Source organism: Salvelinus fontinalis, chromosome 22 (assembly GCF_029448725.1).
Source record: "Salvelinus fontinalis isolate EN_2023a chromosome 22, ASM2944872v1, whole genome shotgun sequence".
NCBI classification, from domain to species: domain Eukaryota; kingdom Metazoa; phylum Chordata; class Actinopteri; order Salmoniformes; family Salmonidae; genus Salvelinus; species Salvelinus fontinalis.
In genome coordinates, this window is record NC_074686.1 from 12,575,376 (window position 1) to 12,597,633 (window position 22,258).

General features: G+C 42.9%; 1 protein-coding gene across 7 annotated transcripts in view; it reads left to right on the forward strand.

Moving 5' to 3' along the window:
- Nucleotides 1-1,055: 1,055 nt before the first annotated feature.
- LOC129819838 (myocyte-specific enhancer factor 2D homolog) overlaps nucleotides 1,056-22,258 on the forward strand; it is a 28,531-nt gene continuing 7,328 nt past the window's right edge. For 6 of the 7 annotated variants that reach the window (XM_055876463.1, XM_055876466.1, XM_055876468.1 and 3 more), the window contains exons 1-6: nucleotides 1,057-1,249; nucleotides 14,907-15,294; nucleotides 20,111-20,314; nucleotides 20,727-20,870; nucleotides 21,122-21,335; nucleotides 21,962-22,018. In XM_055876463.1, the coding sequence (XP_055732438.1) occupies nucleotides 15,241-15,294; nucleotides 20,111-20,314; nucleotides 20,727-20,870; nucleotides 21,122-21,335; nucleotides 21,962-22,018 (673 nt within the window). In that variant the 5' untranslated portion in view covers nucleotides 1,057-1,249; nucleotides 14,907-15,240. Of the gene's footprint in view, nucleotides 1,250-14,906; nucleotides 15,295-20,110; nucleotides 20,315-20,726; nucleotides 20,871-21,121; nucleotides 21,336-21,961; nucleotides 22,019-22,258 lie in introns of all 7 variants that reach the window. The other variant, XM_055876464.1, reaches the window with a different exon arrangement.

Consider the following 22,258-nt stretch of genomic DNA (forward strand, 5'->3'; position numbering starts at 1 on the left):
AGACTCAAATATCACATTCATTTGTACATATCCACTGTATACATGAATTGCGGCAAAGTTGGTTCCTGTTTCAGGCATTTTAATCGTTTTTTCCTGTTTCAGGCATGTCTTCGGTCACGTTCACGTGGGTGAAACAAAAACACTCTAATGATTAGTTACAATAGAGCCTCCCACAATACAGGTGATGGTTTCAGGATTGAGATGGTGAAGAGCAAATCTACAGTTGACTGCAGTCAAAACTTCATGACCTTCCATCCCATGATTTTTGTCAATTTCATGCAGTCGACATGTAGGCGCAAATCGAAAAATATTTATCCCCATAATGCAACACACTTTGAAAGGCGTTGGCCATCTTGGAAAAAGGAATACGCTTGAATGCAATTGAAAAGCAATTGGTTAATTAAGACAATTAGAATAAATATCCTGCTGCCTAAAAGAATAGGCCTATACTATTGAAATTGCTCCCTCTCCTGATCATGGAGGAAACTGCACAGAGTTGTATTTATTTAACAGTTCACATATCCACTTTATTTGGCGTAAACTCTAAAACTAGGGGAGAATCTCAATCTGATACTCCTTGCGTCCTCTCTCCTTGCCTCCTTCTCAACACCCATTGGAGGAGAAAGTCAGACAGGCGGGACCTGTGGCTTTCTTATCCAATGGGTTTTGAGAAGGAGCCGAACAGTATGCAATTGAGATTCTCCCAATAATCTGAAGATATACTAACGTCCTATCTGCAGACCACATACTTGTAAAACAGCTAATGGGTCTTCTCCAGGAAAACAGGGTGGTAGGCCATTCGACCGTAGGTCACACAGTGACATTTGCAAAAGGTAAATACCAAAAGCGGAGGGATACAAACACCCTTGTAGAACATGGCCGTCATCGCATCTCTTTCATGCCCTGCCCATGTACAGTAACTTCTACTGTGATTGGCCTTGACGTTATAGTATTAGCTTCTTATTGGCTTTTTACAAGACACTAATGGCGTTGAAGCTATAGTATTAGCTTCCTATTGGCTTCTTTACAAGTCACTCATGCACTGGTGTCAATGACGTAAATTGTGCACTAGGTACACTGTATCGTTTGGCTGAACTGAATAGTTACATTTTACGTTAAACGGAAAAGGCTAGAGTGGATTTCTCTAAAGAGACATCGATCATGATTATAGCGCTTTGTTTTTTCATTACGTTTCTATTTTAAACCATTCCTGTATCTTTTCACACCATTGTCGGTGTGATATTTCAGGGTAAGTGGAATGATAGATTTGCTTTCTGCGTATTTTTCCTTGTAAGAAAACGAATGATTGTTTTAATCAAACAATTGTTGTCAGACGGATAGTTTATAATAGGCTAATTCGTATTGACAACATGATTCACCTCAATTGTATTTTGATTATAACTTGTCGGCCCCGTAGTCGCATTCATAACTGACTAGATGGTTGGGTTGTATTTGTCGGAAGAGTTGACGTTTTCAAGCAAGGTAGGCTAATGGCTGTCGGTCGGATTCGTCAGAGATCGTGAAATGGCCTAAAGAGCACCTTCGCTATACGACAGATGAACCCTCCATGATGGTGTGAACAGTGAAAGCTCTCGGTTTAGAACGGAAGAGGTGCGTGCACGTTGACAACAGGGCCACAACCAAAATAAGAGCTAGAGCGAGCTGTCACAGCGGATACATTTTCTGCCTGTCAATTGCTGCGTTAACAACAACTGGGAACTCTGAAAAATACGTGGTCAAATCATGACGTTAGTGATCTTCAGGTCGTTAAATCGGAGTTCTAGAAAGAGGGCAGAATTGAATATTCGTTCAAATGTATTTTTCCCAGTCGGAGCTCGTTTTTTTCCGAGGTCCCAGTTGTTTTCAACGCTCAGTCGGAGATTTCCGATTTCCGAACTCCCCGTTGTTTTCAAAACAACGGAACACTTGCCGCGTTCAAACAACTGGGAATTCGGAAATCTCGGACTTCAGTGTGTTCAAGACGACTGGGAACTCGGGGAAAAAACTAGCTCCGACTGGAAAAATCGTTTAAACGGTCATCCAACTCGGAATTGCAAGGCGGTAACGCTGGCATTTTTATCTAACTTTGTTTGCCAATTATTTTTTAAAGAAAATAATAGTTTACACTTCAGGCTACAAGCAGTTTACACTTTAGGCCATATTTCCCCAGGATTAACAGCAATGCTTTAATTTTCAATGTAGCTGTCAGTGACGAAGTACTCAGGTAGGCTAGCTATCAAGAGCAAAACATAGATGTCAGAGCATACGGATAAATGAAGTTTGGAAGTTTTTTTCTTCCATTTTCTTTTTCATTTTAAAATCACCATACCTCTTCAAATCTCATGTCATTATTGGACTTTGATTAACTTTCTTTGAATGTTATTCTTAACAAGCAACAAATCACTCATTTGTGATACTGGGGTTTGGAGATCATATGCCATGTGCACTCTGTACTGCACCAAGGGGCCTACATACAGCATTACTTTAATACATTCTATGATTACATTTTGAAGGAAAAGTTGTTGTATGAAGCCTCTTATGCAGAGATGGTCATTTGAAAGTATTTGGAAGGCCTTGAGCACCATTCAAATATAACAGATGTTACCTCACATGAGGGAAATGTGCTCAGATCTCTGTGAGCAGTGCCATAGTACAGAGGGTAGGGATTCCCTAGCTGTTAATCCACCTAAATACTGTACTTTGGTTTATGCGTAACCTCTTGACCCATCAGCAGACATTAATATTAGATTCCGGACCTTGATTTTTAGATTCATAGTGGAACGTTAATCATTTCAATATCAAGTGACCTGAAAGTTGGCAGCCATGTTGTGTGGATGGTCAAATCAAATTTTGTCACATGCGTCAAATACAACGGGTGTGGACTTGACCATGAAATGTTTACTTACAAACCCATTCCGAACAATGCAGGGTTAAAAAGTAAGAAATGTGCTAAATAAAAAAGGAAATAGTAACATAATAAAATAACAAGGTTCTATAGGAGTACCGGTACAGAGTCAATGTGCAGGGATACGAGGTAGTTGATGTAATTGTGTGTGTGTGTGTGTGTGTGTGTGTGTGTGTGTGTGTGTGTGTGTGTGTGTGTGTGTGTGTGTGTGTGTGTGTATAGAGTTCAGTGAGTGTGCATAGAGCCAGTGCAAGAGTCAGTGAAAAAACAATACAAGGGTGTCAATGCAAATAGTCCTGGTAGCCGCTTGATTAACTGTTCAGCAGTCTTATGGCCTGGGGGTAGAAGCTGTTCAGGAGTCTTTTGGTCCCAGACATGGCACTCCGGTACCACTTGCCGTGTGGTAGCAGAGTAAACAGTCTATGACTGGGGTGGCTGGAGTCTTACACTGCCTGGTATGTATGTACAGTTGAAGTCGGAAGTTTACATACACTTAGGTTGGAGTCATTCAAACTCATTTGTCAACCACTCCACAAATTTCTTGTTAACAAACTATAGTTTTGGCAAGTTGGTTAGGACATCTACTTTGTGCATGACACAAGTAAGTTTTCCAACAATTGTTTGCAGACAGATTATTTCACTTATAATTCACTGTATCACAATTCCAGTGGGTCAGAAGATTACATACACTAAGTTGACTGTGCCTTTAAACAGTTTGGAGAATTCCAGAAAATGTCATGGCTTTAGAAGCTTCTGATGGGCTAATTGACATCATTTGAGTCAAATGGAGGTGTACCTGTGGATGTATTTCAAGGCCTACCTTCAAACTCAGTGGCTCTTTGCTTGACATCATGGGAAAATCAAAAGAAATCAGCCAAGACCTCAGAAAATAAAATGTAGACCTTCACAAGTCTGGTTCATCCTTGGGAGCAATTTCCAAACGCCTGAAAGTACCACGTTCATTGGTACAAACAATAGTATGCAAGTATAAACACCATGGGACCAAGCAGCCGTCATACCTTTCAGGAAGGAGACGCATTCTGTCTCCTAGAGATAAACGTACTTTGGTGTGAAAAGTGCAAATCAATCCCAGAACAACAGCAAGGACCTTGTGAAGATGCAGGAGGAAACGGCGACAAAAGTATCTTTATCCACAGTAAAGCGAGTCCTATATCGACATAACCTGAAAGGCCGCTCAGCAAGGAAGAAGCCACTGCTCCAAACCCGCTATTAAAAGAAAAAAGCCAGACTACGGTTTGCACCTGCACATGGGGACAAAGATTATACTTCTTGGAGAAATGTCCTCTGGTCTGATGAAACAAAAATAGAACTGTTTGGCCATAATGACCATCGTTATGTTAGGAGGAAAAAGGGGAGGCTTGTAAGCCGAAGAACACCATTCCAACCGTGAAGCACAGGGGTGGCAGCATCATATTGTGGGGGTGCTTTGCTGCAGGAGAGAATGGTGCACTTCACAAAATAGATGGCATCGTGAGGGAGGTGGATATGTGGATATATTGAAGCAACATCTGAAGACTTGGTCGCAAATGGGTCTTCCAAATGGACAGTGACTCCAAGCATACTTCCAAAGTTGTGGCAAAATGGCCTAAGGACAACAAAATAAAGGTATTGTAGTAGCCGTCACAAATCCCTGACCTCAATCCCATAGAAAATGTGTGGCCAGAACTGAAAAAACGTGTGCGAGCAAGGAGGCCTACAAACCTGACTCCGTTACACCACCTCTGTCAGGCGGAATGGGCCAAAATTCACCCAATTTATTGTGGGAAGCTTGTGGAAGGCTACCCGACACGTTTGACCCAAGTTAAACAATTTAAAGGCAATGCTACCAAATACTAATTGAGTGTATGTAAACTTCTGACCCACTGGGAATGTGATGAAAGAAATTAAAGCTGAAATAAATCATTCTCTTTACTATTATTCTGACATTTCCCATTCTTAAAATAAAGTGGTGATCCTAACTGACCTAAAACAGGGAATATTTACTAGGATTAAATGTCAGGAATTGTAAAAAACTGAGTTTACATTTATTTGGCTAAGGTGTATGTAAACTTCTGACTTCAACTGTATGTATTGATGGCATTCAGCTCGTCTGGTAGGCTGGCATCACTGGGCAGCTCACAGCTGGGTTTCCCTTTGTAATCCGTGATAGTTCACGAGAGTCAGAGACGGAGTAGGATTTAATTTGTCATGTAGTTACCAAAGTTCAATCAGTAAGGCTCTGCTGAATGGATTGTCACTTTATATTAGTTTCTAATAAACTCATTAACATCGCTTCCTCTCACTCATTAGCATGGCAGGTATAGGGTGGTCAAAATGTTACCTCATCAGCTTAGCATCACGTCTCTCTTCCTCTCCTATTACCAAGTGCGTGGAATGTCATTCACCTATTAAACTTCAGCCTATGAGCATGTCACTCTAAGGCAATTCCTCCACGATTGCTGATTTAACCTATTGGCTCACTCGTGCAATAATCACTATCCTTTTGATCAATGGGCATGAATCTAGGGAAGTATTTGTCAACTTCACCTTGTCTATAAACTACCAAAATAAATAAAGTCGCACACTCAGAGTATGATCTCCCAGCAATTTAATGGGTTTTTACCAATGTTTCGGGCCGAAACGTCGGGCTGAAAGCGGCAGCTCTACCCTTTAGCTCAGTGTGGATGTTGCCTGTAATTCATTGCTTCGGGTTGGGATATGTATGTATGGTCACTGTGGGGACGATGTTGTCGATGCACTTATTAATGATGTCGGTGACTGATGTGGTAAACAAATCAATGCCATATGATGAATCCCGGAACATATTCCATTCTGTTAGCTAAACAGTCCTGTAGCTTAGCATCCGTTTCATTTGACCACTTCCGTATTGATGACGTAACTGGTACTTTTTGAGTTTTTGCTTGTAAGCAGGAATCAGGAAGATGGCGCTATGGTCAAATTTGCCAAATGGAGGGGGAGCTTTATATGAGTCTGTGGATTATTTTTTTTGCCTGTAGTTGCACAGGTGACCTGCTGGTAGAAATGTAGGTAATATGGATTTCAGTTCACCGGCCACGAGAAGCGCAGCCTCTGGATGTGTATTTTCTTGTTTGCTTATGGCCCTATACAGCTTGTTGAGTGCGGTCTTTGTGCCAGCATAGGTTTGTGAAGGTAAATGGACAGGTACGAAAAATGTTACTCTATTTTTAAATAGTATGGTCTACAGCTTATTGTGAGGTATTCTAACTCAGGTGAGCAGAATCTCGAAACATCCTTAATATTATGTCCTTGTTCAGCCACATCTTGGAGAAACAGGATATAGTTCTTCAGATCACATCGATAGGATAATCTCGACTGGAGTTGGTCCAGTTTATTGTACAGCGATTGCATGTTCGCCAATAGAAAGGAGGGTAGAGGCGGTTTATCCACTCGCCGACGTAGTCTCGTCAGGTATCCCGCACACCGGCCTCCTTTTTAACGCCGCATCTTCCTTTTTCGAGTGTCAGGGATTTGGTTCTGGTCCGGGATGAGCAGAATGTCCTTCACCGCCAACTCGTTGAAGTAGAGGTTAGCGATCGCTGCTCTGATGTTCAGAAACTCTCTTTGGTCACGTGAAACAATGGCGGAAACATTATGTACAAAAAAAGTTACCATCATTGCAAAGGAACAAACAAAATGGCACAATTGGTCAGGTGCCCATAAAACGGCTGCCATTCCCCTCCAGGCTAAGAACCGGGTCCCAAGGGCTCTTCGTCTGATCCCAATGCTGCTTCTGGGGTAGGAGTATGCCAAACATAGCCTTGTGCTTTGGGGCCAGTCTGAAGGATACTTGATCATGTAGATTCCCATTTCTCTGGGTTATTAAATACATTCTTGAAAATATACTCGTCTAACCCAACATGGGTAATGTGCTACAATGTAATGAAATCTCATCATGGTTATTGCAAGCCATACTTACTTTTGGAGCTCACTGGATTTCATACTGTATTGGGACAGTGACAATTTGTTGTTTTGGTTCTGTAATACAGCACTTTGGATTTTAAATTATGGAATGACTGAGGTTGAAGTGCAGACTGTCAGCTTTAATCTGAGGGTTTTTTCATCCATATCGGGTGAACCGTTTAGAAATTACATCAGTTTGTGTACATAGTCCCCCCCCCATTTTAGGAGACTAAATGTATTTGGACAAATTCACGTGCATTAAAGTTGTAAAAAGTGTAGTATTTGGTCCCTTATTCCTAGCTCTCAATGAATGCATCAAGCGTTTGACTTTACAAACTTGCTGAATGCATTTGCTGTTTTTGTTTGTTTCAGATTATTTTGTGCCCAATAGAAATTAATGGTAAATCATGTATTGTGCCATGTTGGAGTCACTGTTATTGTAAATAAGAATAGAATGTTTCGAAACACCTCTACATTAATTTGGATGCTACAATGATTACAGATAATTAAGTGATGATGCCAAAGAAGATGGTATTTGGAGGATATTTTGACATGGGTGTTCGTCGAGGGTCGGCAAACCGTGCCAATAAATCCTCCAAAAACCGGCTTCGAGGTCATTATCACTTTTATACAATTGGTTACCAACATATTCAAATAATGATTGCCATTTTCATTAAAGTTATTTTGATTTTATTCATACTATTTCATCCTTCCACAAGATATAGTCTCGACACAAATCTAGGGTTGCTACCTAAGCCAGCTGGTCGTTCCTTCTATCGGTGCAGTTGCTAGAAAACGATTCAGTCATTTTGTTCTGCATCTATGGACACGACCAAGTTGTTCGTTCTAAATGTTCGTTCTTATCCCTTGCTTGCTAGCGAGCCAACTACGGCTAACTTAGTCATGTCAACGTGCTGCCAGAATAACCGCAAAGTAGCTTCATTTGCATAAACTGTTTTCTAGTGACATTTATTTGGACACATCCATAACAATGAGCTAATGAGGCGCGATTACCCCTGGCATAGAAAATGTGCTCACTAGTCAGGACACTGTTGTTCAGAGGAGCTAGCCAACAACACAGTTAACACAATCACTTCAAACTGAAGCTGGAAAGACTGCAAACTAGCTACACTTTGTTTTGTTTGACCTTCTTTCAATTGACATTTCTTTGTATATTTCCATAAAAAATATGCCAGCTGATTCATGATTTCTACTGGCTGAGAAACGCTGCCTGACTGTCTCCTCCCCCGACACGCTCATTACTACCGGACAGCTGCAGATCGAATTTGATTAATGAAACAAAGTTGCAAATGTCAGAGACAGACAGCAAGGTTTATACAAATCTCTGCAGTTGAAAACTAAACGTAAGTCTAAAAGAAATGTGAGAAGGTCTAGATGTATTTTGATAGTGGAGATCAAGTTAATAACTTGTCTTCTTGGGCTGATGAGACAGTGGATTCCGCAGTCAGATGGAACTGAGTAAATAGGCATTTTAACGTCATAGATTTAGCTGGTGGTAATTTGTGGAATAAACACCGGCTGGAATGCGGTTTTAACCAGCATTCAGGATTAGACCCACCTGTTGTATAATCCTGAATAAATAGTGAATAATGAGTGAGAAAGTTAGACGCACAAATATCATACCCCCAAGACATGCTCACCATTACTATAACACAGGAGGTTAACGTTGGGGGGGGGGGGATTTGTGCGTCTAACTTTCTCATTTATTATTATTCACGTTTCATTCAGGATTATCCGTAATCATGATAGCATCCACAATAATTAGTTTAGAGACGGGCTATTCTTATTTGCAATAATAATCTGAAACGCAACGAAAAACAAACCGGAAATGCATCCAACTCATTTGTAGAGTCACACGTTTGATGTAGTCATTGCGTGCTATGAATATGGGACCAAATAGTTAACTATGTACAAAAAGTGCTGCAATTTCTAAATGGTTCAACCAATATGGATGAAAATGCCCTCAAATGGGGAACAGAGCCAAAACAACTTTGTCACTGTCCCAATACTTTTGGAGCTCACTGTAGTTTTCTACACAAAACATCAGCCAGAGTTAAACCAACTTTTGACTTTGTTGGGAATTCATGGGATGTAAACCCCCCCCCCCCAAAAAAACAGATTAAATATTACAAAGGAAACAATAGAATACACATGAAAGCTGTTATCAGAAATAGCCTAATATCAGAAACCAATGTGAATTTACAACCTTCAGAACACAGTATCACAAGCCACTCTACGCCAGCTGTGCTAATTGACAGACCAAGAGACTAATCTGTCACTTGGTGAGATCTTCGGGAAGATGCTGTCACAGATGGCCACTAGCCAGTTCACTAGTCAAGTAACTGTACATGTGACACACCTCCTCACCAACCTATATCAATGAACTCAAGTTAACCAAGAAAATAATTTGTACTTTTATTTTTGTTGCTTAAAAACATTAATCATGTTGGTCAAAAAGTTGATGTTTCCAATGTTAATTGTAAACATTGTTTCTCTTCACCAAATCTTCAACAGGAACAGTAGCTCCCACTGATTTACACTATAGGATGAACTATAGTGAATGAGATAAAGGCTGGCCTGGCTTGTTTATATTTAAAGTTGGCCACAGTAGTAAAACGTGTTCCTCTTCTCCTGCCAGTTGTCTGCTTGAACTGAAGGAGCAGTGGCCCTGAGGGCTTAACGATATTTGTCCTCATAAGCGTCAGGATTGGATTGATATCAGAAGAGTTTAGTGTTTTGGGGAAAGCTGTTGGGAATAACCGATGCTACACCTCTAAAACCTTTGTTAGATCTTGTATTGTTAAGAAGGCAGGTCCATAGCATAGTGGCATGAAATCATTGTGATTGAGAATGTTTTTGCGGTTCTCTGGTGTGACAGCACTATGTAACAGGGGTTTTTCTTGATCAAAAATGTGCTTAGGTGGTGGGTGTGGTGTTTTTTTAGATGCCCCCCATATTGGCGGTGTAGCCAATTTCCTGCAATTCTACAAATATCTCCATGGAGTTGTGAGAAATTGTTGCTGTTTTTAAAGCTTATTTCCTACAACTCTTTGCCATGGCTAATGTGTTCTTTTCCTCAAACATAAGAACAGAATCTATTCTGCTAAATTGTTTTTGGAATTGTTTATTTTTTCCCTGACTGTCCAGCGTTTATTTTGGTGATTTGTTAGTTCTCCAAATATTATTTCAAAATAGATTAGGTCATTTATCTTTTCTACATACGTTCTGGTTGTAGTCATTTTAAGTTTACACTGAAAGATTTCTCCATCCCGATTTTAAAATAAAATGTATATATTTTACTGTTTTGGATTTAGGTGACCCGCCCAAGGATTTCAATGGCAGACAAATCCCTTTGTAATACTGCTCACCATGTGCTCTTATGGTCACACGCTGACACACCAGGAACTCCCTTATTGATACAATTTAGTTCGCACCTGTCATGTTCCACTATTGTGTTAGACCTGACTGCCCCTAGTGGCAGTCACTCTTGACAGGACCTGTGAACGCTCTTCCCTCAACAAGAGTTTGCTATGGGAAGCCAATGTGACAGTATTCATTGCAGAGACTCCACGTAGCCCTGGTGTGTGAGACTTCTGGCGCATGAGGAGATTGAAGATATCGGAGGTCATCTCCATCAATAGAAAAGGTCAGAGGAGAGGGATGTGAGGCGACCAAGGAAAAATCTGAAATTCAAGAGAGCCATAATGAAATGAATATGAGGCGAGGTTATAGAGAGAACCCAGTAGGCCTAGGTGAGTTTCATGGTGGGATAAGGCTGAGTGGTCAAGCAGATGAAGCTGTATCTAAAAATACTAATTATCGGGTCTCTACCTCTCTGCATGTAACCCAGCAAAGTCTTTGCAAACCACTAAACATAGACTCACGAAAAAAGACAGAACTGTCATTTTCTCAACCTTTCCTCCACTGTGAAGTAATAACGACAGATCCTTCCATTAGCTGGAGTCCGATAACCGATGAGTACTATAAGCTGCCCTCTTCAAGGCTTGGTCCTCATTCTAGGGCTTTGCCCACATTTCATTGACCAATGCGAAATCTGCTGAAAGGTCTGTGCCACTAATTACTGTACACCATTCAAACCGACAGATGCCTCGCCTGGCTTGATTGTGCTCTCTTTTAATCAGAGGACATTTTCACGGGGTGCAAAAGCAATGTTTCAAGGGGGTGTCCAGGCAGGTCGATAGAACCAAGGTGACTGAAGGCCTGCCCTTGACAGATGAGGCGTTCCATGTAGGGTCTCGGCAACCCGGAGCGGTCCATTTCAGACTAACATATTTTTCTGCCCGAGCCCGTCCAGTGTCTGAGTCTGGGCTCAAGTTGAAAGCCACGTCTCTCCTTTAGCTCTGAGGTTCCTGTAATGTCACTGTCAGTGAGCTCGGTTCTGCTCTGGCTCAGCGTGAGTCGAGCCGCGGCCTCATTATCTTTGCGTCTCATCAGTCCTCCAGCCAGGTCTTAATTGAGCCATCAGCGCCTTAAGGGGGAGGATGGATGTGTCAATTAGAGTAATGAGAGGGAGTAGCCATGCCAAGTGCAGCACAGGGAGGACATGCCTTGCAGAGCAGAATCCTTGCTCTGGTTCATTCTATAGCTAATGCAATAGACCAACTATAGCCGAATATGTCAGCAAAGTCAAGAACTTGTTAGGTTGCAGAGTTTTTACTCCTCGTGTGTCATTCACCCCCCCGTCCATGCTGCTTGGGCCTTTGCTGCAATAGCTCATGTTGAGGTATTTATGCAGGGTCAGCCTCTCAACCAGCTACAGTTTGTCCTAGTCTCAATTTTTGACATTTGGGTGGAGAATATTTTTGTGTGGAGGTTTTGGGTTGTAAGCTTTTGTAGTTGATTCTTGGTTATATATTTTTTATATGGATTTTGTTCTGTGGTATACTGTTGTGGTTTGGCACATCCACAACTTATTCCCTGAGCTCACCAGCCGCTGTTAACTAATTGTTCTGTCGGGAAAGGGGGCAAGTGCAAAGAGGCTAAATTGTAATATATATTATTTTTACTGGAAGAAAATAGAAAAAATCTGGAAAAGTGAGTGAACAGACATTGGAATCAAGGACTGATCTCATTTTCAGGAGAGGGTAGAACGTGAGTTCTAATGTCTAGGATTACCATGAATATGGTGATAGTAGATAAAGAAGCCATTTTCTTGCCCAATATGAACATAGTCACCTACATGCAGTTTCCCTCGATGGAGTGTCACATTGTGCCATAGGCTTTTATTCAGATGAAACACTCTCAAGCGAATGTAATGTCTGATAATGAAAATGATCACAGGGATGAACACTTGGGTGCTTTTGGAGTTCATTTTCCTGTCATGGCCAGTGTCTTCAGACTGTTAACTGTCTGTGACCTACATAGGCAAAGCCCTGCTCTAACACTGTCTTATAATGGCACTTGCCATCATATAAACACACAATTTAAGTTTGTTTTCAGTCGTGATATTGGAATGGAGAGCTTTGGTGTATTTATCATTTCTGATGTGCTGTTTGGGCAAATTAGGTCATGTTTAATTTACTGTAAAATGTGTTTTTGTGTTCACATGAATGCATTTAGCAAAGCTGTCATCAAGGCAAAGGGTGGCTACTTTGAAGAATCTCAAATATAACATATTTAGATTTTTTTAACACTTTTGGTTGTGTTATTTAATAGTTTTAATGGCTTCACTATTATTCCACAGTGTAGAAAATAACAAAAAAACCTGGAATGAGTAGGTGTGTCCAAACTTGACTGGTAATGTACATTGGCAGCACATTCCCACCCCCACCCCCCCAGTCCTCACTTTCCCCGAGGCCTTTAATGATGAAATAAAGCTGGTTTTGTGGAGGACCTAAGTGCTCTCCACCAGCTACAGAGATGGCTTTGCATATTTTCCATCTGGCCTCAGAATGATCCCACTGAAAAGCTAGGGGCTTGAAGGGTCAGCGCTTGAAGGGGAAATGCTTTTGGCATTTACATAACAGCCACAAGGCTGTGTTCATGTGTAGATAAGTTGTGGTGGCATTATTGGATAGTACAGTGACAGTTGTCTGTCATTTGGTGTAACAGTTAGACACCATCACATTGAATGACAGACAGGCCTATCAGTGTAACCGAACAGTTCCATATTCAACGATATGTGGTCGCTTAGCATGCTAAACCCATGTGTTTGTCTTACACGATTCCATATTATCCTGGAATCCTTGGTTGGTTGCTAAAATGAGCTTTAGCTTGGCCACATCATGCCAAGTTTGTCATATCAGTCCAAACCATCAAACAAGTGTGGCTATAGCACTGTGAGCACACAGTGGGGGGCCATGACAACCTTGCATGGCTGTCAGAGACCTGACAGACGAGTGTGAATTCTGAACATGTTCCCCCTCAAATTGAAACAGTCTCTAGAAGTAGTGAAACATGTGACTTGTGAATATGAAGGTGGACGGCACAGACACATGTACTAAAGGACACAGGTGGGTTCTGACTGAAGTGGGGGTTACTATGGTCTGTGCAAATGTACCTGGTTTCCTTTCGGTCATTGGTTATAGTGCAATTTACCTCAACATTGATCCTGGTGACCCACTGTGTATGCAGGATTTCCCTCCGACTGAGCATTAATTGGACTCAATGCACTTAGCCTCTAGGGAAGCTGCAATACTGTACGACACATGGAATGAGATTGGAATAGAGGTGCTTTCCCTTATGCTTCTGATCCCAGCTTAGGGAGGGCACTAGGCTATAGCCTGCGTTTGTATTAAAACCACTCATGAATTTGTATAGGCCTAAACACCAAAAATATGGACTGTACAAACCAGTGCCAAATATGTTGTTCATCGAACTCCGAGAACAGCTAATTGAACACAGTTTTACAAAGAGCCCGTAAGACCCTCTCGAGATGTGGGCCTACTTTACAACAGAGTCTTATGAGAGGAATATGAGGATGTAATTAATCTTTGTAGCTTGTTCATGCGTGTAATGAAAATGTATGCTAAATGGAAATGAAACCCTGCTAAAAGAGTAAACATATTGTGTGGACTACGGTGAAAAATAATCAGCTTTGTTCCAGGTTCAATGGCTTTGGGCTTTGGCAGGAAGTGCCTAATGTTAAGGGGGATGGCTAATTCCGGGCATGTGTAAATGTTCTTGGCGAAAGAAGGTGATTCTGATATCTGTTAGTCATTTTAGTTCCCTCTTCAGTATTCAACGTTAGAAATCACTGCAGAATGTTTTCAAACTACTTTGCTTCACCCACCAGTCTCAGGCCCCAAGGAACAAAGTTTGACTCCAGAGTAGGAAATTGGCCATGTTGCTTCTTCTCATCTTGTTATTGAACTTTAGTCTATGAAACCATCACGCTACACGCTAATATGCTACAGACTTCTAATCTATCAGGCTCACCTGGAAGTACAAGCAACCCAAATACCCCCCCCCCCCCCCCCCCCACAGGTATTTTTAGACGCTTGCCGTAGTCCGTCCGTCTTTCGCTCTGACGTCCTTGTTACATGGGAATTCCTCTACTGGGCAGCTAGCGCTTAGTGCGCCACCATGTTGTCACAGACCAGCCTTGATGTATTGAAGGCTGTCGCTAATAGGTTGGAAGCGCTAGCGGCGGTTAGCATGCCTTTCCTCAGTGTGAGTCTGTGGGTATCACGTCTGATGGGGAGGAGTGACAATGGCAGGGTGACATCAGAGCCTTTCTGCCATTGAGCTGCGGGGAGTATTTTACTTGTCTTTTGCTGTGCGTGCCTAAACTGACTGACTGGAGAAGCATAATAGCTGAGGTGTGTGTGTACGCACTGTGTGTGTGTGTGTGTGTGTTAAATCACTCCAATTAATCCATTTATAGCCTGCGGTTACTTTAGTTGTCTTTCAGTTCATTTGATTCCCCCCCACAGTGTAGCATAGACCACAGTTTCTGAGGCGTTTTGTCTCATACAGCTGAAACACGCCATCTATTCCATTAAAACGCACCAGAAAGGTTGTTTCCTGTGTGTACCTCAGAAATGTACAAGTAACTCTCTCTCCCCTCCCTTTCCAGGAGTGACATCGTCCACACCACAACAACGGTCGAGAAACTGGTGACCTTTTGACCTGAGTGAACAATGAACTGAGGGCAACCCCCCCCAACCCACCCCTACCCCTCCCCCCACCCCCTCTCCACCAGCTCTAGCAACAGAAAACCCTCTGCCCCATCACCCCAGACCTGGGCAGAGGAGTGTGTGTGTGTGCGTGCGACTGCGTGTGGCGTGTGTTTTCTGAGTCTGCCCGTGCTCCAGAAAGAGCAAATAGGCTAACCTCCCCCCTTGCCTGAGAGGAGGCACTTCTGACCCTGTTTGACTGACCCCAGCCAACAGTCACCACCACCAGGAAGCATGGGGAGGAAGAAGATTCAGATCCAACGGATCACCGATGAGAGGAACAGACAGGTGAGACTGAGAAGTGGCCGTGTCTCCAAAGTCTGTACCAACGCTATTGTTGTTGTTATTATAGTCGACTCTTTATAAAATAGGTGAGAAAGATGGGGCCTTGTTTCTTTGAATACTGAAAAAAAAGAAAGTTCTCCTTCCTCCCGATCCAGTTATACCCAGATTGACCCATGTATGTGTTAACCCACCAAGGCCCAGTTGTCACCATGGGCTAGATTCATTGTTTGTACCGGTGCAAAGTACATACCTGTTGAAATAAATTGACCAAAAACGGTCAAACATCATTGAAGAGAAGGAAAAAAGAGTTTACGGTTAATAAGACTAACGATTTTAGCTTGTTTCGTTCGAAAAGTAACAGGTGCAAATTAGGCATGGGCTGTATACCGCGTACACCGGGGCTGTATACCGCGTACACCGGGGCTGTATACCGCGTACACCGGGGCTGTATACCGCGTACACCGGGGCTGTATACCGCGTACACCGGGGCTGTATACCGCGTACACCGGGGCTGTATACCGCGTACACCGGGGCTGTATACCGCGTACACCGGGGCTGTATACCGCGTACACCGGGGTGTTTAGAAATAGCCACGGGATAGTTTTTCAACACCATCAATACGGTTGAAACAATTTTTTACTTTTTTTCTGTACTTTTTAATATTTGTAGTTTACTTTTTAAATAAATACCTGATGTCAACTTGTGCAATATGTTAGAAGATAAAGCCGATTTCGTTCTTAATTTCACTTGTCACATCATTTTACATTACGAAGCTTACCGTAGATCCCCAGAACAATTGAGCCAGTCAAACGGGAGCAGGTGAGTCCAGCTGTGTATTGACAGGGGTCGCGTTTTATGTTGAAAAGTGGTGTTTTTGGTTCAATAGAGTTACTAAGGACGGGCAACTATAGTTTTGTGCTACAGATTTGGCAGAAAGTAGATTAATTTTCATCAGATGACAATAGAAGTGCAACACCTTGGCTGGCAGCCACATGTTGGCTAAATTAGCTTAAAATGTTTTTCTTAAATCTAGGGGTGGGGGGGGGGGTGTAAATTGTCTGGGTAGCCAATTGATTAAATGTTCAGGAGTCTTATGACTTGGGGGTAGAAGCTGTTTAGAAGCCTCTTGGACCTAGACTTGGCGCTCCGGTACTGCTTGCCATGCGGTAGCAGAGAGAACAGTCTATGACTAGGGTGACTGGAGTCTGACAATTTTTAGGGCCTTCCTCTGACACCGCCTGGTATAGAGGTCCTGGATGGCAGGAAGCTTTGCCCCAGTGATGTACTGGGCCATACGCACTACCCTCTGTAGTGCCTTGCCGTCGGAAGCCGAGCAGTTGCCATACCAGGCAGTGATGCAACTGGGCAGGATGCTCTCGATGGTGCAGCTGTAGAACCTTTTTGAGGATCTGAGAACTCATGCCAAATCTTTTCAGTCTCCTGAGGGGGGAATAGGTTTTGTCGTGCCCTCTTCACAACTGTCTTGGTGTGCTTGGACCATGTTAGTTTGTTGATGTGGACACCAAGGAACTTGAAGCTCTCAACCTGCTCCACTACAGCCCCGTCGATGTTAATGGAGGCATGCTTGGTCCTCTTTTTCCTGTAGTCTGACAATCATCTCCTTTGTCTTGCTCACATTGAGGGAGAGGTTGTTGTCCTGGCATCACACTGCCAGGTCTCTGACCTCCTCCCTATAGGCTGTCTCATCGATGTCAGTGATCAGGCCTACCACTGCTGTGCCATCAGCAAATTTAATGATGCTGTTGGAGTCGTACCTGGCCATGCAGTCATGAGTGAACAGGGAGTACAGGAGGGGACAGAGCACACACCCCTGAGGGGCCCCTGTGTTGAGGATCAGCGTCACCACCTGGGGGCGGCTTGTCAGGAAGTCCAGTATTCAATTGCAGAGGGAGGTGTTCCAGGGTCCTTAGCTTAGTGATGAGCTTTGAGGGCACTATGGTGTTGAGCGCTGAGCTGTAATCAATGAATAGCATTCTCACATAGGTATTAATTTTGTCCAGGTGGGAAAGGGCAGTCTGGAGTGCAATAGAGATTGCATCATCTGTGGATCTGTTAGGGTGGTATGCAAATTGGAGTGGGTCTAGGGTTTCTGGGATAATGGTGTTGATGTGAGCCATGACCAGCCTTTCAAAGAACTTAAATTATTTTTTAATTTCACCTTTATTTAACCAGGTAGGCTAGTTGAGAACAAGTTCTCATTTACAACTGCGACCTTGCCAAGAAAAAGCACACCAGTTTGACATATACAACAACACAGAGTTACACATGGAATAAACAAACATACAGTCAATAATACAGTAGGGGGAAAATATATATATATACAGTGAGTGCAAATGAGGTAAGATAAGGGAGGTAAGGCAATAAATAGGCCATGGTGGCAAAGTACAATATAGCAATTAGACACTGGAATGGTAGATGTGCAGAAGATGAATGTGCAAATAGAGATACTGGGGTGCAAAGGAGCAATATAAATAAATACAGTATGGGGATGAGGTAGTTGGATGGGCTAATTACAGGTGGGCTATGTGCAGTGAGCTGCTCTGATAGCTGGTGTTTAAAGCTAGTAAGGGAGATATGGGTCTCCAGCTTCAGTGGTTTTTGCAGTTCGTTCCAGTCATTGGCAGCAGAGAACTGGAAGGAAAGGAGGAATTGGCTTTGGGGGTGACCAGTGAGATATACACTTCATGGCTACAGACGTGAGTGCTACGGGTCGTACGTTTTAGGCAGGTTACTTAGTGTTTTTTCGGCACAGGGACTATGGTGGTCTGCTTAAAACATCATATTGTGTTGGCTTCCTGCCGTATTTGGGAAGTCAGTGGCCCAAGGATGAGTTAGCAGTGACAGCTGTAAAGATATCTTTTGATTTCTTTTTTTTCTCCTCTCCATTCTCGGCCTGTCTGCTCCTCCCCCATGTTCTCTGAGCAGAACAGGCAGGCCCGTTGCCCTTGCGACTCCAGACTCCACACAGACACAGGTGTGCTGCTCTAGAGCCAGTACTGTTAATTTGCACAATGACGCTTGTAAATGTCCAAACTCACCAAAAATGACATTTGGTAGCTCTTACGTATATGTATCACTTTACGAGTTGGACTGCCTGTCTTTTCCAATTCTACTTTTTTTTTTGCTCTCGTTAGCATGTTTGGCTAGCAGCCACCATGGAAATTCGCTACTATTTGGGTTAATTTTGATAGCATTCTGGTAGTTGATGGCCAATGGGCTCTTTTGTGTTTTGGCACCCCCTAGTGTACTAAGCCGGTAATACTTTAAATCCCGGGATGTATGAAGGATTATATGACACGAAAATTTGGATACCGCCCAACCCAAGTGCAAATGTACATCTTTCTCTATGTTAGTGTCACTGTGCCCATTTTAATGAACATCGTATCAGTGTTGTAGTGTAATGTTACTGTTTTCTGGGTTTGTGCATCTTTGTTTGTTTGAGGGTGTTTGTGTTGGACTTGAATGGAGCGCTCGTGCTCCCATGGCCCTTTCTGAGAGTGCATAGTGTTTCAGGCCGAGCAGGCACAGAGTTTAAACCAGCATGGAGTCAATCAGATCACACACACAGCTCTGCGGACAGCTGCTCCAGATAAATCAATCCGCCCACAGCAGCTGCAGGCCAGTGGACACAGTAATATCAGGGACAGAAGTTACTGATCTCTGTGTGTGTTTTAAAAAGTTGAGTGTTTTGAAATGGTAAAAGTGTGTGTGTGAGTGAGATTGTGGGCGATTGTAGGGCTGTCTGTGTGCTACTGTTTTGGGAAAAATGTGCAATTGTACTGTATGTGCAAGTGAGTTTCTCATTTTCAAGGAGTCATCTGTTACGGTTCTTGTTCACAAATGGGTATAGAGTTAACAACCACCACCCTGCTATTTGACTGATGTTCCGATTTAGATAAATTTATTAGCCATGAATGGTTAAACATGAAAATAATCTTCCTGGTTGTACATAAGCAAAATACATAAAAACCGGTACACGGCTATGGTCGGTTTATGTCAGTTATTCAGTGACAGATGTTCCTTATTCACATTCCTACATTCCTCCCCAATAGCAACTGTTATTGCCTCCAGTAATTCAGAACTGTACACACACAACATGGATACACAAAACGTTCAAATCAAATCCAGAATTGCTGACCAAAGGTCACGTATCACTACAGTAGCGTTGCATAATAGCGTATTACAAAAGTAGATGTTACACCCTTCCCTGTCCTCTATTGCACTTCCGTGTGCTTGTGCGCACTTGCTTGCGTGTGCGTTTTTTGTGTCGTATGTGTGAGAAGATAGGATATTAAAGGCCCTTATCAGTTTTATCAAATCATCACATTTATATGTTCATGGATCTGAGAAACGGGGAAGGAGAGTTGGGGGGGGGGGTAGAGAACTGTGATTAGTTGGCAAAGCTGGGACATGTTCATTCAGCACGAAACTGAAGAAAACAGTCTGAAATGGAGGGACACGTTTTTCGTGGCACAATGTTTTGAAGCATTTTGCTACAGTGTGCCCTAATGAAAACGTCACTGAAGAACCTGACGGTGGCACCAATTGAAATGAATAGCAGTTAAAGGAAACCCGCACTGCCGGTTCACTCAGATTTGTAACGGTGCCTGATGTGTTAATGACATGAATTGACCCTCTATAGACACACCACAACACGCCTTCCTTTCCTCAACCTCTGCAGGCACTTTCCACCTCCCTCCGTTATGTTATTACGTAAAGGACTTTGTGACAATGCTGATGGCAAAAGTGCTTATATTAATAAATGTAATAGAGAATAAGTAAATCTCCTCCCATCCAGGTGACGTTCACCAAGAGGAAGTTTGGCCTGATGAAGAAGGCGTATGAGCTGAGCGTGCTGTGTGACTGTGAGATCGCCCTCATCATCTTCAACCACTCCAACAAGCTGTTCCAGTACGCCAGCACCGACATGGACAAGGTCCTGCTCAAATACACCGAGTACAACGAGCCCCACGAGAGCCGGACCAACGCTGATATCATCGAGGTAAAGCAATCAAAAAGAGCCATCAGCCTCTAAACGTACAGATTTTGCTTGAGCCTGCCTGGAATGCCAGGTGGGCAGGGTTTGCACTTTTGTGACTATTGCATTGGTCCCACTACACCAGGCAAGCTCAATCACGCACAGTTAACCGCTTTGAACCCAGTTCTTGGCAGAACAACGAACCGTATTTGCAGCCACGGTGTCGTGTCGCCTTTCTGTAGCCTCTAGTGTTGTGGAACGCAAATAGCAGCCAGAGAGGGAATGGGAATGTTGTCTCAGAACTGAGCTGTGTGTCTTCTTGCCAGAGCCGGAAGTCTGAAACTCTCGTATGCACTAGTTCATATTCAGTCAGACTAACCTCCACCTTCCGTGTCATCTTCTCCTCTCCCTCCGCTCTTTTAAACCCTGTCATCAGACGTTGCGAAAGAAAGGCTTCAGCGGTTGCGAAAGTCCCGAGCCGGACGGCGAGGACTCCATCGACCAGAGCCCCCTGAACGACGACAAATACCGCAAGACCACCGAAGACCTAGACATTCTCTTCAAGCGCTACGGTGTAAGTGTAAGTATCTCCCCCAATCTAAAACCCCTTGCCCTTAGCTTGCCACAATCACCTAGTACGGCTGCCAGTACTGGGATAGGTCAAATAAGTGCACTGGCTGGTGGTACTCGAATAGAGGTTTGAGGAACACTGGTGGAAGCTCCCTTTCACCTAGAGCAGTATCAAACTGCTATTCTTCCATTGTCTATCAAATGTCAAGAGGACTGAAACATGGTTGAAAAGTGCTAACTGTCAATTCTCTCATCTTTCAGTCTTCGGTCCCGCCCCCCACATTCTCTGTGCCCGTCACCGTCCAGGCCTCTAATCAGAACGCATTGCAGTTCAGTAACTCTGGGAACGCCATGGTGACCACCTCCTACGTGACGTCGTCATCGCTCTCTGACAACCACCACCTGTCACCCCAGCCACCGGCGCTCCAGAGAAACACAGTATCTCCCGGGTTGCCACAGCGACCGGCCAGCGCAGGTGAGCGAAAGAGCGGGAGCGCCTTCTACTGTGGCATGTGGATGAAATTAGGTTGTCATCTTTTCTCTCCACATAAACTCTGTGCTCTGCCATAACCAGGGTCATGTTCATCATGACATGCAATGGAAAACGTTTAAAATGATTTGCAACAGAAAACGAATATGAGCGTTTCTTAACTCCAGGTAGTCCCTCCATGTTTCAGTCTATTTGGTGCCAAATGAACAAGACCCTGTTCCAAATCAATAAGTTGTTCTGAAGCCATGAATCCAGATAACTTGGGTATTTTCAAATAATGTGGCTGAAATCAACTACTTTTATTGGAAGTATTTGAAAGTATTTTTAAATAACTTTTATAAATAGCTTAGCGTTTGAAAATATTTTAATACATTTCTTTTAAAAACATTTATTTCAAATACTCCTAGGACCTGGGTTCAAATGTATGGGAGCATTTATTTATACTTGCCAATACATTCCAATATTCAACTACTTGTATTTTCAAATAGAAAATATCTGAATACTTGTAATGTAGGTGAAAGTAATAAACATTTAAATTCAGTGTCCAACTAGTCCTTCTAGTAGGAATGTTCATATTTTCCTTTCTCAGCCAGTGTTCATCATTTCAACAGGTGCTATGCTCGGAGGTGACTTGAACAACTCAAATGGTGGCTGCCCAAGTCCAGTCCGTGAGTAACCTTGACAGACTACTCTACAATACCACTGCTACTGACAATACTACGCTCTAAGAAATCGGTGTACCCAGTGAAAAACTACAAATTAATCCAATATCTTAGGCGCTAGACAGAAATGCCCGTACTCTGATTTGCTCCCACGATGATTTATTGAGATGCTCAAATGACAGAAAACGTTTCCAAAAGTCTCAATAAATATCAGCATTTTAGAAATGCGGATGTTGCTTTTTTTCA